The 14151-nt window shown below is 38.0% G+C and overlaps 1 protein-coding gene across 1 annotated transcript; it reads right to left on the bottom strand.

Moving 5' to 3' along the window:
* Window positions 1-774: 774 nt before the first annotated feature.
* fbxl22 (F-box and leucine-rich repeat protein 22) lies at window positions 775-13790 on the bottom strand. The gene is made up of 3 exons (XM_049474632.1): window positions 13346-13790; window positions 12939-13307; window positions 775-1335 (listed from the first exon to the last, which is right to left on the bottom strand). Exons 1-3 carry the CDS (start codon window positions 13516-13518, stop codon window positions 987-989), a joined length of 891 nt encoding a protein of 296 aa, XP_049330589.1. The 5' UTR covers window positions 13519-13790; the 3' UTR covers window positions 775-986.
* Window positions 13791-14151: the final 361 nt, after the last annotated feature.

The raw sequence follows: 14151 nt of genomic DNA on the forward strand, positions 1-14151 counted from the left end.
ACTTATGCAGTATTGTCCGAATTCACTGTCAGTGCTGTAGAATTCCTGTGAAAACCTTGTAGCCTTACTATAGATCTTCTCACAAGAGCATAAACAATACAACAATAGCTTAGTGTTCCTGTCTTGATCTTATTCTGACGTAGGTGGAAAAAAAACTAACGATGATTCATCTACTGAAGATAAAAAACAAGACTAATGAATTAATAATAAATGCCTGAACACAACCGTCCACTTACATACCTACCTCTCTATAAATTTATCATCCATCCAGCCAGTCTGTTGAGCTATCACCCTGTTCCTGTATTGATCTCCAATGACGTAGGTGAGTAAAACTATTTGTGATTCATATATTACGGATAATACTGTGGAGCATGCCTGAACAAAAACACTGATGTGTTAGAAAACTGAGTAGTGACTTTTAGTAAGCTGTATGAATACACTATATTATATGTCAGTGAGTGAAGAGAGCCACTGATGTAAGTCACTTTCATTGAAATAATATTTACAAATAATCTGAGGCATTAGGTGTGTTTGAAGTATTATGTTTTTCTAATTAAACATGTGCAGATGTTGACTGGGATTTGGAGTTTTACAGGTCTACACTGCTTTTAAATCATTAGAGTAAGCTTACTGTGAAGTCGGTCAGTTTCAGACAAATTAAGGCACTGTTTACACACGCTTTGCAGTTATCATACAAAACACGTTTCTAACAGGATCATTAAAAATGATAAGTCTTAAATACTTTCAGAGCTGAAAGAAACAGGAAGAAAAAGAAACGCAGCCAAGAAAAAAACATTTTACTTCATTTAAAATGGAAACGACACCATAATAATACAATTTAAAAAAACATAAAAAAAAGAAAGCAAATAGAAAAAAAACACAGATTTAATGAAAATAAATGTTCTTTTAGTCTCAAAGAGAGATGCCAGCAGGTGACCTGAGGGGTTTATATTGTCTGCTGAGAACACATCCCTGGAGCTGGTTCCTCAGGAGAAGATGAGGACTTTCTGCAGGGCCCTCCTGATGTGCAGCTTCTCCTCAGGCTGGCTGTCTGGGATCATTCCTGCACTGCGCTCGGCACTCAGCCGCACACCAGGTCTCCTGAGCCTGACACCCTGCAGGCCCGTCTGAGTGATGTTCCTGCAGAAGTCCACCCTGACCTCCAGCAGGCTAATGCCATGGGTCACCACCGCCTGCAGTACAGCGTCAGTCACTCTGCAACAGTTCTCTAGACACAGCTGCTGAAGCCGCCTGCAGCTCCGGAGCATGCTGATGACATCGTGGTCTGTGATGTGTCCGCATCCGGACAGGGTCAGGGACAGCAGGTTTGGACACCTTGAGAAAGAGACAAACGGATACACAGAGAGAGAGAGACGGGTGAGAGGGTGATGAGAGAGAAAAAATAAAGAGAGAGAGATAGAGAGAAGGTGTGAGGATGAAAAAGAGGAGAGACAGATAAAAAAAACTGTGAGAGAGAGAGAGACTGCATGTTGTATATACAGCTCTGGAAAAAAATAAGAGACCACGTAAAAATGATGAGTTTCTTTGATTGAAAACCTCTGCAATATAACCAAGAGGAAGGTGGATGATCACAAGCCATCAAACCAAGCTGAACTTCTTGGTTTGGCAAAATGTTATCCAAAAGCAGTGTGTAAGACTGGTGGAGGAGGACATGCCAAGATTAATGAAAATTGTGATAAAAACAAGGGTTATTCCACCAAATATTGATTTCTGAACTCTTAAAACTTTATGAATATGAACTTGTTTTCTTTGCATTATTTGAGATCTGAAAAAATGCTGCTCTGACCTGCATGATATGCATGTTGGGCTTCTCACAATGATTGTAGATGTAATTTCCGACACCATCATTACCAAACACTTCAGAAGTGGAATGTCCTATCCATCTGCCACCCAATTTGAGGCCTCACTCAAACCCTGCCTTGCCATGAGCACACTGACCAGTTTTTAGATGTCACAAGAAATCACCTCACAACTTGCGTCAGTCCCGTGGAGGGGGAAACTCATGAGTAAGTTACATACATACCAATTTCATGCTATCCCATGATTAGTGATGCAGATCAGCCAAACAGTTTTAAGAATTAAAAATTCAATATACAGGTAATTAAGGACAGAATGTTGTATACTAAATAGTGCAGCTGAGGTGTAGGTGTGTGTTTGCATGCAAAATAAGTGCCTAAGGAGCTTTGGCTTGAACTACTATTTTTCTTTTGTTTTTTTTGTTTTGTTTTTTTATCATTTTGAGTGGGAGCATACCTACATTTTTTTTCTCTGTGTGTGAACACTTGTCGGAATTTTTTTTTTTTTTTTTTTTTTTTGCTGTTTGGTGCGAACAGACTCGTGAGTCGACTGCATGATGAAAGCTTTTGGTTGATCAGCGGCGGCATCAAGTGACAGGCACTCCATCTCAGACAGGACTGATCTAAGCCAGGCATCAATGGGACTGTAAATAACACTCACAGTGACATAGCCATCTGATCCCCGTGACAATAGAGACATTTTAGACAGTAACCTGAACTAACCAGAGAGATGGGGGCGGTTCAGGGGAGGTTTCGGTGTTGAGCAAGAAGGTTTTATGGATGTTTGCCTATTTAAAAGTCTTCTTATTTCTGTAATTATAATAAAATAAACTGAACTTGCTACATTGCTTCTTATCAGTTCAGCTCTTACCATGAGATGTATTGTTTAGATACTGTAGAACCATCTAGTGCTTTTTTTGCCGCCATACCCTAGTGAAAAAAGGAGATTAAGGTTTACTTAGCCATATTATGCTATAGTGCACTAAAGTGTTCTTGTAGCCACATTATCAATTAGTATATTTAAAGAGTGCTAAAATGGAACCACTTTTTTGTACTTATTATACTTTAATTGTATAAAAATAGTACAAAAGTACTACTGTACTAAAATGAAACTATTTAAAATATACTTAATAACATTTAAACATACTACTTCATGTATGTAACCACATTTTAAATATGCTTACAGTAACATTAAGCATTACTATACACTATATTGTACTTTGTTAAAGGTATGATCAAAGTTTACTTTCAAACATTTGATAAAAGCATAATATTAATGTATATAATAATTTTTAATGTACTATATTGTACTATAATGTGCTATATTTTTAATGAGTATTACAACTGTATCGCTATTATACACAGAGTAAATTAGAAATGTACTAAGAATTGATATTAAATATATTTACATATTTTTACATATTAAATAGTGTACAAATATGCTTCTTGTTCCTGTCTTTTGTAAGTAGCACATTTTTAGTATACTTAGTTGGCTATAAAATATATATTTCAATATACTGTACTACAATTTGTAGCTTGTTACAAATTTACTTGATATTTTTTAAATTAGTAGTAGTAATTTTATTAACTTTCTAAAAAGTTACATGATACACTGCACTTTAGGTGAACTACTGTAACAGTTGTTTTTAACACACTTTGCTGAAAATGTACAAAAGTATATTTGGAAATAAGTATTTTAGAAGTATACTCAATTACATTAAACTAAAAGTGTACTTCATAGTAGTCTATTTTTTTAAATACTATATTGTACTTTTTAAAAAGTATGATATTTTTTTTTATTTTTACACATTTAATGAAAGCATAATATATTAATACATTTCTAAATACTTACTTTTAGTAAGTACATAAATCTGTTAGTATAATTACAGCATACTTTTTGAGACATTTCTCAATATGTTTTAAGTACAATTAAGTATATATTTATTTTTTCAACAGGGTAGGGTCAGTGCAAATGCTGCAGCCTGCTGGTGGACTTTCTTCCACGGTGCCAGTAGGCACACACACTCAAAAACATAAACACACACACACGGCTGATGGCTGCAGCTTTGGGATGTCATTCACGTTTACTGATGTGGATTACATAAAGGCTTACATAATCTTACCACTTAACCACATGTGGGGCCAGCGCATTCCAGTAGCTTCGCAGTGTTACGGTACTGTCCTAATAACCCTGGACGTGGGGCGGCGCACAACACGTGCCCCTCCTCTTGTTACTACAACTACTGCCTACTGATGGCATCAGAAAGCCTATAAAAAGAGAGATAGGAGAGGAAGGAGGAGTTTGGCCTGAAGAGGATCTGAAGCCTGTGGGATTTTTTTTTTAGCTTGGACAGGGTTTATTTGAGGTGATTTTGGTCGTTGTCCTCTTGCAGGAGACACACGTTCATCTGAGCAAAGTGTAAGTAAACAAGGCAGATATACGTGCCTCGTTCCCCAGTTACATAACCATGTCCTCCTCTCTCGTGGCACTGCCCTCCTTTTGTTTTTCTGCCTGTTTTTTCTTTTTCTTTTTTTCTTTTTTTGAAGGCCCAGGCATGTTTCCAACAAAGCAGTCTGACCGTCAGGCAGTTTCACACTTCCGTCATTCACTCACTCACTAATTCTCCCTCTGTCTCTCTCTCTCTCTCTCTCTCTCTCTCTCTCTCTCTCACATACACACACCCGCAAACACATATATCTCTCTAGCTCACATTTTTACGGAATAGGAAAAGAAAGAAAAAAGGCTTGTTGTGCAGCAACAGGCGTGACGCGACCTTTCCAAAACTATGTACATGCAATTTACATTTCCCTGTTTCTCTGAATAGAGGCTCAGTAAAAACACATCATACACTGTAACACATTATATATATATATATATATATATATATATATATATATATATATATATATATACGTATATATATATATATATATATATATATATAATGTGTTACAGTGTATGACATATATATATATACACATATATATATATACATATATATATATACACATATATATATATACATACATATGTATATATATAATTATATATATATATATATATATATATATATATATATATATATATATACATATATATATATATATATGTATATATATATATTGTTACAGTAAAATAGGCAGTAAAAATACAGGCTACGTTAGATAATCTCCTGATTACATTACAAAATAAAATTGTGTTTTTACAGTGTTTCAATACAATATTCTGTATTTCTATATTCTGTACAAAAGAGATGCCACCTGGAACCAGGCAAAAAAGGCAACTGTTAGGGGCCCCAGGCCAATGGGAGGCCCCCAGAGGCTGACAAACTTTAAACTAAAGCAGTGGCAATGTTCTTAATTCGCAATAACCTAGAGAGAGTAGCAGTGACCTGAGCTGCCCTGTCTGACTGCACTCACTACTATTGCAAGTGGTGTGCAATAAAAAGTAAGAGTATTTATGCTTCTGGAGTGAAAAAAAGAAGAAAAAATTTGATTCAGAGAAGATCAAAAAACCTTTAAGAGAAATATGAGGAGTAGATAATGAAAATGAAATATTAGGCTAAATAACTAAATGCTGCTAATCTAGCCCTAATACCCCAAAGCATCACTTAACTATTAATTTTTTTAGTTTACTTTGATTTGTGACTTATTCTTAAGTTATTCTAGCTAGCAGAGCAACCTATTGTGTACAGCTCTGCAGGCAGAGAATGATGAATGTAAAATTGTAAAAGTAATTTAGATGCAAATAAATTTGAACAAGTGTACTTGTAGTAAATAATGCAATGCAGCATTGCAGGGGTGTGTACAGTTTATTGAGTTCCCCATATCTGTAGTGTATGCTGAGTGGTTTTATGATACTGCAAACTGTTTATTCTCATTATGTAAAAACTGTTGCTGTCAGATTTATAATGTAATGGTGATGGTGAACGCAGGTTGGCGAGCTCCCCCTGTAAATTTTTGCCTTGGGCCCCAACAGACGCTAGAATCGCCAGTGCTGTACAATGGTGATGTAACTCAGCTAATGTCCTGTAAAGAAGGTTGCCATGGCCTCTGGAATAACTGCAATACACGGAAAAGCACACATGCTGCCCAGCTTTGGGCCAACCAAATGACCGGTCCGAGCCAAGAGTATCACAGTACAGCTGTGTGCGGCAGATGACTGTGGTTGAACACGGTCAGGCTTTTTATTTTCTTTCTAAATGGTCTGTTTTCTAAATGTAGTCATGTCATTTTTCATTTGACACACCGTTATATAATATTCATCAGTCACTCCTTCTGCGGCTCCCTGTGCTGATCTGCAGCTCTACATCATATCAGAAGGCATGTGTGTCTCAGAACAATATTTGTTAAACAATGGGTCGGGTCAAGCCACATGATCAAAAACACACATAGGAGCGCTGTAAAGCTTTTAAAGTGACAGTCCATAAATTTCGGGGTTAAATTAAGATTTAGAGAGCTCTCTGGTGAGAACGTGTGGTTGGACAGGACATGCAGTAGAGTACTTTTAATACGTGCTTTGTGGTGAGATGTGGTCTTCTTTTAGAGTGAAGGCATCTGACTTATTATCACACTCTCTTTTAGTTTGCAAGCTCTCTTCAGTTACAATTGTTTCTTTGTTTCTTTGGCTTAAGAGAAGAATACAGAGTTTGCCATTTTGATGTCTCCATGTTCACTGTAGCTCTTGTATCAGAACCATTCGCAGAATCACATTTCATCATGTGACCAGCAAAAGCTATCATGACCAGAAAAGCTCCTGTGAAAACCTACCAGATATAACCAACCAATTTGCCTTTGCAAGTAGTGATCGACCGATATGGGTTTTGATTTTTGATGGCCGATGCCGATATTTAGACAGCGGTAGTGGCCGATATGTAAAGCTGATATTACCATTTGTTTTTGGAACTAATAAAATATAATAAGAGACAGAGAGACAGAGACACACACACAGAAAGACGAGAAAAGAGAGGAGGTAATTCAGTATCTAAAAGCCAATAAAGTTTGTTTTATAACTTGTTGGCAAGTTAATTATGTTAGCTTTTAGACTCCCGGCAATGTAAACTAACGAGTTAGCCTTAGCCAGCACATCCAACTGGAAATACTAAATAAAGCTGGGTGCCTAGGTTACAACTGTCAACTTAATCGATTATTATAGCAGATTATTTAGTGTTTGTTACAAAGAGCAGCCAGTAACAAACAGTTAGAGCTGATGGTGAGAAAATAACTCAGGAGGCACAGACATATGGACACAGGGGGCCCTCTAACAGCCAGAATGACAGAGCTGCCCACAGCATTGCCTATGTGCATTGTGTAAATATCGGCCTCTTGGGCTCATATATTGGCCGATGCCGATTATTTAAAAATGTCAAAAATCGTCCGGCCGATATATCGGTCGATCACTATTTGCAAGGGTGTTCGAAGAAGCACATTAATGCCATTTTTAGCATATATCTCTATATTTCCCTCTCATCGCTTTAGGAATAGCACATGGACTTCTGTTTAAGTAACAGTCAGCTGAGGAGAAATGGATGTAGACACAGTTATGAGGAATAAAATTTAATCTCTACATGAACTTAATAGCACCATCTAAACTGAGCTTCCCAGGGCACTCTATGTTTCATAGATTTTCCTTTGCAGATGAAATATGGTGCTGAAATGGCATTAGATTGTGTGAGTGTGAGAGCATATAAGAGACAGAAAAAGAGAGAGAGAGAGAGATAGAGAGAGACTGACTGCGACACACATGTGCATTCCACTCCCATCAACAAAGGGCCGATTGTAGGCTCCTCCTGTCAAATGTAAATCTTGGGAGGAGAGCGGGGCGGGGGAGGGGCGAGGCACTTTAGATCTCTTCTCTAATTCCTCTTTCTTTGCCGCTCTCTGTCTCGCTCCCTCGTTTTCTTTGGCGGTGTTTCAGACACAGAAAGCTATCCTCATCTCACTCCTGCCCTTCTGCGACTGCACACACTCAGCAGAGTCTGTAGGTCTCATGGTTTTGGGTCATGGCCGCACTGTGGGAGTTTTTTTTTTTTTTTTTTTTTTTTCACAGGCCCGTCCAGCCTCTGGAGCTCCGGAGGAGAGATCAGTGCTCCTCTGAAGCCATCATGTGTGACAGCACAATGAATCTAAACCACAGTCTGACAGAGTATCACAGTGTCTCCAGTCATTACTGGCTGCCTAGGAGAAACTGTGCAGGGCCCTCGCTGGAGCTGCAGTCGCTAATTCATCTCGGAGTACAGCACACTGCTGCTTCTCGGACCTTCCGGCTTTCAAAAGCATGAGGAACTCTACCGTAATGAACTCTCGAGTTAAAAGCCCCTGGGAACTTAAATCTGAGTTTTCTTTCTAGTTATGTCATTCTGAACCCTCAGGGCCCACAATGTAAATGTACAAAGTATGTCTTATAAATATCTCTTCCCAAAATCCAAAAAATGTCAAGTATATTTCACCAGCATCACTCTTCTCTCAAAGTAAAATGGGCGGTTCTATAAGTTGTCTAGGTTTATGCCCCCGAGAAATCACAATGCTGAGATGACTCAATCCTCTTTTTGAGCCTGAGCAACCTGAAGAGGTAAATCTAAAGCCAAAGCTGAACCTGCTGAGCTAAAATTTAAGCTCAGTGGTGCTGTCTTCTCTTCTGTCAGCAGCCAGTAGTTAACGTCTTGTTCCAGGACAGATAGGAAGTCCCAGTGCTGCACAGCAGTCAGCAATACCTCCAGGAATCCATGGTGTACCTTTACTGATAGAGGGCTGTCAGTCATGTATGTTTATTGGAAAATTAACTAGAAAAAGAGCCCGGACACACTGTTTTCAAAGTGATTTAAAAGAGTAGATTTTGGTAAATTATGATGAGTGTGTTATCACATTTTGCTTTGTGTGTGCTTTGTCTATTTAAACCGCTGAATACTTTTACTACATTTAATAAAGAAGTTTTGTTAATAAATATATAAAAAATATATTCCCAGCTGCATTAAACAAGCTGGAGAAGGGCAGGACCTTTCTGTAGTCTTCTCTGAGGCGACGACATCTTCTGGATCTTCAGCATGCTTCTGATTAGAGTTTGGGAGGGAGCAGAGGAAACCTTTTTGCTGCTTCTGAAGGGATTACACAGTTGAAACGGTCCAGCTTTCATGCTCAAGTCATTTCCAGTTTCCTCTCTCTGAAGTGCGCACTTTATTCCAGTAGACACTCAAATGACTTCCTCGTGCCGTTTCCATTCAGAGGTGCTCCTCTAAGACGCAAATTGATTGTTGAATGCTAGCATGGAATATGTTTATCTATAGCCGCAGGCGAAGCCGCTTGTTTACCATCTCACTCGTTTAAAAAAGAAAGAAGTGAGTGGCAGCCATTTGCATCCTTCTCTCCACAGCCCTCTCGAGGAAAAATAATTGAGTTCCTGGGGTGATGTGATATGAATCCTTTTCCCCTTCCAGACGAAGAGAGAATTGACATCCTGTGGATTTGAGTGACAGTCTCAGAGCTGCTGGTTGGTGCAGAGGGGTCTGGGCTTTGTGAAACTGGGCTACAGGCAAACTGTTACATTTGCCTGCCTGTGTCCTTCCATCAAAATGCAGTTATTACTCATCTAAACAAGCGCCTGAGATTCGGTGCTGCAGGTATTCTAAGGAAGTGCATGAATATGAAGTTGAATACCTGCAATACTAAAAATGTCCTGTAATAACAGAATCAATTTGGCTGAGGCCCTGTTCACACTTGCCATTAAAATACGTCTTTATGCACATATATGTCTGCTTATTGCTTTTAGGGATGAAGGTCTGTAAGTGAGCCTCTTGAAAGAACTAAAAAGTTACAACTAAAAAGACAAAAAAAAAGCCTGATTCACACATTTTAATTAATAGTATCTGAAATGCATGTCCATAGCCATTCAATTAATTATACAAAGTTGTATAAAAAACGATTAATAAAATGTTTATTTAGTTACTTGTGATCTACTTATTCTAGAATAGAGTCTTTGTGACATATGGACCATGCATATTGGGGGCTGATGGGGGGGGGGGGGGGGTGGGGTGTTGTTGTTGTGATTGTAGTGAGCTTGTCAAAAAAAAAAAAAAAGACCTGAGCTAAATGTAGTTCCCAGTGCAGCTCTGATTGATAGCATATGATCAGTGTTGGGAAGTAACGGATTACATGTAACGGCGTTACGTAATCAGATTACAAATTATAAGTAACTGTAATCCGTTACAGTTACTGCTTCAGTAAGTGGTAATCAGATTACAGTTACTCTGCTAAAATAAAAGGGTTACATTGCGGTACTTTCCTATTTTTGCTCTTCCAATCCAACACTGACAAAACGCAAATAACATTTTGCGGTGAAATCGCTCTGATATGACAGGGAACTCTCTGCCCCTCCTCCCGTCTCGCTGCACACACACACACAGGGAGGAGGGGCAGCGGCTCACAGCGGCTCCACGCTCACACAACGAGACGAAATTAACTGACATTTTGGTCAACGAATAAAAACGAGACGAAAATGTTTGGCAGGGACGAAATCCAATCAGAACTGATTTAGGTCTGTGAAAGGTAGGGACCAGTTAGGAAGAGATCCAATCACTGGTACTTTAGCGAAGGTGGAGTACCCGCCTCTCCTGCAGCAGCGCCGCGCGGAATTAAACTGTCGATACGGAGCTCGACTGGAAGTTAACTCGACAGTGTTCAGCAGGGAGAGAGAGAGAGGGGAGAGGCGATATATTTCTCTTTTGACGTCGCGAAAAACAAGATAACGTGTAAACCGCGTGGAGCGACTCCATTACCGGTAAAAACACCACTAATCTTTCAGCTTTTGCAGACCAGAGTAACACAGATCTCCATGCAGAGATCCGCGTTTTAATACTGATGTTATTTCATGAGCTGATGTGTTTAACTCGGCAGTGCACTAAAACACAGAACTGATACAGAACTCACTCATTAAGATCAGATCATCTGTTTAGTCTCACAGTGGGAAAGATATAGCTAGTGTTAAAGCAGGAACAGGTCAGAAAGAAACTCAATAATATATCCAAAATAAAACAATAAAATAAGTGAATATATGAACCCAAAAGTCTGTGTAAAGTTCCTTACAGCACTTTCTCATAAGTTTCTCACTTTAACTCATGAAGTCTCTCAGTACATCCTGAGAGCATCTCTACAGGACAGTGTGTGAAGGTGTGTTTTTGATCTCATTCATAGACTGTAGCTCCAGTAGGTGTGCTGGGTTAGTGCTGGAGATAAAACTAGATCCTTTAAAAGTTTTTGCATCTACAGCTCTGTTCAAACTATAATTTAACTATTCAGATGTTTTATGACCTGATTTCTAGAGCAAAATTTTAAATGTAAAATATGTATAGTCACACACCTACAATAATAATAATATACATTAAATCATATATAAATATATTTCACATTCAAACATTAACAATATTACTCAAGTGGTTATTAAACGTTTCATTTCGTATACGTGTAGAGTTAATAATTCAAGTAAACTGATGAAAAAGCATTTACATTTACACCCTTTACATTTTAGTCAACTAAATTTACTGTAATTTTAGTAGACTATATTCTTATGACATTAAGTCGACTAAAACTAAAAACATTTCAGATGACTAAATTGTGACTAAAACTAAATACAATTTTCGTCACAAGACTATGACTAAGACTAAATCACAATTTGTTGTCAAAATTACACTGGAGGCAAACCTGCAAATAGATAGCTTACAGTTGTTGTTACATTGTTTGGTTTTAAATGGTTTTATCATCAATTTATAGAAGTGTTTTATAAAATTGTTTGATGAAATGGTTTCATAAGTATTTTTATAGAGTGATTGAAAAGGCTGTTTTATTTGTTTATCTATTTGTTACATTCATTCAGGCTTAAAAAAATGACAATATTTAAAGTAATCCAAAGTAATCCGATTACGTTACTCACTTGAAGTAATGTAACTGATTATGTTACAAATTACATTTTGAGTGATGTAATCAGTAATCTGTAAGGGATTACATTTTAAAAGTAACCTTCCCAACACTGCATATGATGCATTTGAGATGCAGGGAAATCCTATGGTTGTAAAGTTAGACAGACTTTCCAAAAGACTGGAATTCATTCTCACCCATTCATCTTCAGAAATCAACATGGTTTAGATGAAAGATTTAAGGTTAAAAGTTTGAAAAACATCACTTACTATTTTTAACCTTTTGTGGGCCTCTGTTTTTTTTTAATGCAGAGGTTTCTGTCTGTGTTTAGGCCTCTTGTTCACAAGAAAACACATTTCTTGCTCTTCTTCAGTGTAATTATTTACATTTTTAAAATTCTAAACTAAAGTGTTTAGTGTTTTGGTGTGAATAGACAAAAAAACAGAGCTTATTATTGTTCACAAAAGCGTGTCATCACAACACATGCATGTTTATGGCTTATTTTACACCATGTAACTGCTTACTCCTTATATAGTGAACTAGATAAGTCATAAAAACTACAATGTCAACATGCAGATAGCACTTCATTTCAGAATTCAATAAAGGAATTAATGTAAATACTGCTCTTTTACAAATATATAATACTCGGTTTAGATTGGGAATCCATTATTTCCTGACTTGCATAGGGAGTAGTTTGGGAATAACTCTCTGTTTTCTTCCATTCATGGTGTGTTGATGACACTCTTAATGAGCTAATATCACCCTATACAGGGTTAGCATGCTCATGCTAGTGTTTTTTCATCTCTGTGTGGAGAGAAATGTGTTTAAAAACGAAGGGAATGAAATTTCTATTTTCTGCTTTTAAAAAGTAGTGTGGATGGGGCTTTCGGCTCTTTTATATTTTCTATAAATAATGGTTCCAATGAACCCCTTGGAGCATCTTAATTGTCAATAGTGTAGCTAATTCTAACTAGTCAGGTTAAAGACAACAACATGTTTGCTACAATGCTAATGTTAGCTAAATGGCACTTCCAAAGCTTGCATAGAAAATCAAAAGTCCCGGATGAGGAGCATTTCAGAGATGTAAAACGTGCAAGAAATCAGCATCTCTTCCAGCTACTGCTATTTTTACCTGCTCAACATCTGCAGGATCAAAGGCGTGATGATGAATGAATATGGAGGATCAGACAAAACAACAAAAAAAAAAGCACTCACATGTGGCAGACACGCTCCAGGAAGTGGCTGACCAGCCTTTCATGCTTGCTGCACAGGTCCCTCTGGAATGACGTCTTCATCCAGTCCTCTATGTTGCACACTTTGACCCTGCTGGAATGCCAGCAAATATTGAGGTGTCTGAGAGACGACCCCAGAACAAAGTTATCCCTCCTCAGCTCAGACGGGGAGGAGAAGTGCAGCAGGGACCACAGCCGAGGGTCCAGGAAGGCTTCTCTGAGACGGACGCAAGTCAGAGAGAGGTTCCTCCGACTGTCTTTATCCAGGAAGGAGAAGAAATGGAGCAGGCACTCCTGGTTAAGATCAACGAGATGCATCATGAAGATGAAAAAAGAAAGGAAGAAAAGGGAGGAAAAAAAGAAAAATAGAACCAAATTGGTCTCTTTAAGCAGGACTGAGTGAGGTCTGGCCTGTTGACACACTTGCATTCACTCATGCACACACACACATTCAGCAGCAACAGCAGCAGCAGCAGCAAAAACAGTGCTGCAGTCTGCTCTCCATAGCCTGGATACATGATTCCTTCCCAGGCTTTCCTCACACACACAGTAGCCCTGCACATATAAGGTCGTCAAGAATGGGGGTTATTTTGAGAGGACAACAGCAGGCACGGTCAAAAATGGAAATGTGTAAAAGCATGTGCTCTCTCCCTCTCTCTCACACACACACACACACACACACTCAGGGCCACTCCATCTGTCTCTCCTGTCTGGGCAGGACTCAGACAGATGTTTGGACAGCAGCGGCCTGTGTTTATCACTCACAGAGGCTTTTTTATCAGGGGAGGGCCTTCGCAGCATTCACACACTCAGGAGCATACCAGCTGATTAACAAGCTCTTGATATATACAGATATATGTAACAGATATATATATATATATATATATATATATATATATATATATATATATATATATATATATATATATATATTCACCGTATATCATAGTTGTCCAATGAAAAAACAGTATCTCCATTTTTGTTGATTTTTAGTTTACTACATAGTCTGAACACACAAACTGCCCCTCAAAATTTAATTTCCTTGATGATTGAACCAATAGAAATTCTCCAAAATGATCTAAAATAAACTAACTTGCATCGACTTCCATTGAAAGTTAAAAAAGGATTTATTTCTCTGCAGGATTTAAGTTGCTGCTTTGGAGGTATATGTTTTTCATTGGACAGCAATAATATGT

Source organism: Astyanax mexicanus, chromosome 2 (assembly GCF_023375975.1).
Source record: "Astyanax mexicanus isolate ESR-SI-001 chromosome 2, AstMex3_surface, whole genome shotgun sequence".
Classification (NCBI taxonomy): domain Eukaryota; kingdom Metazoa; phylum Chordata; class Actinopteri; order Characiformes; family Acestrorhamphidae; genus Astyanax; species Astyanax mexicanus.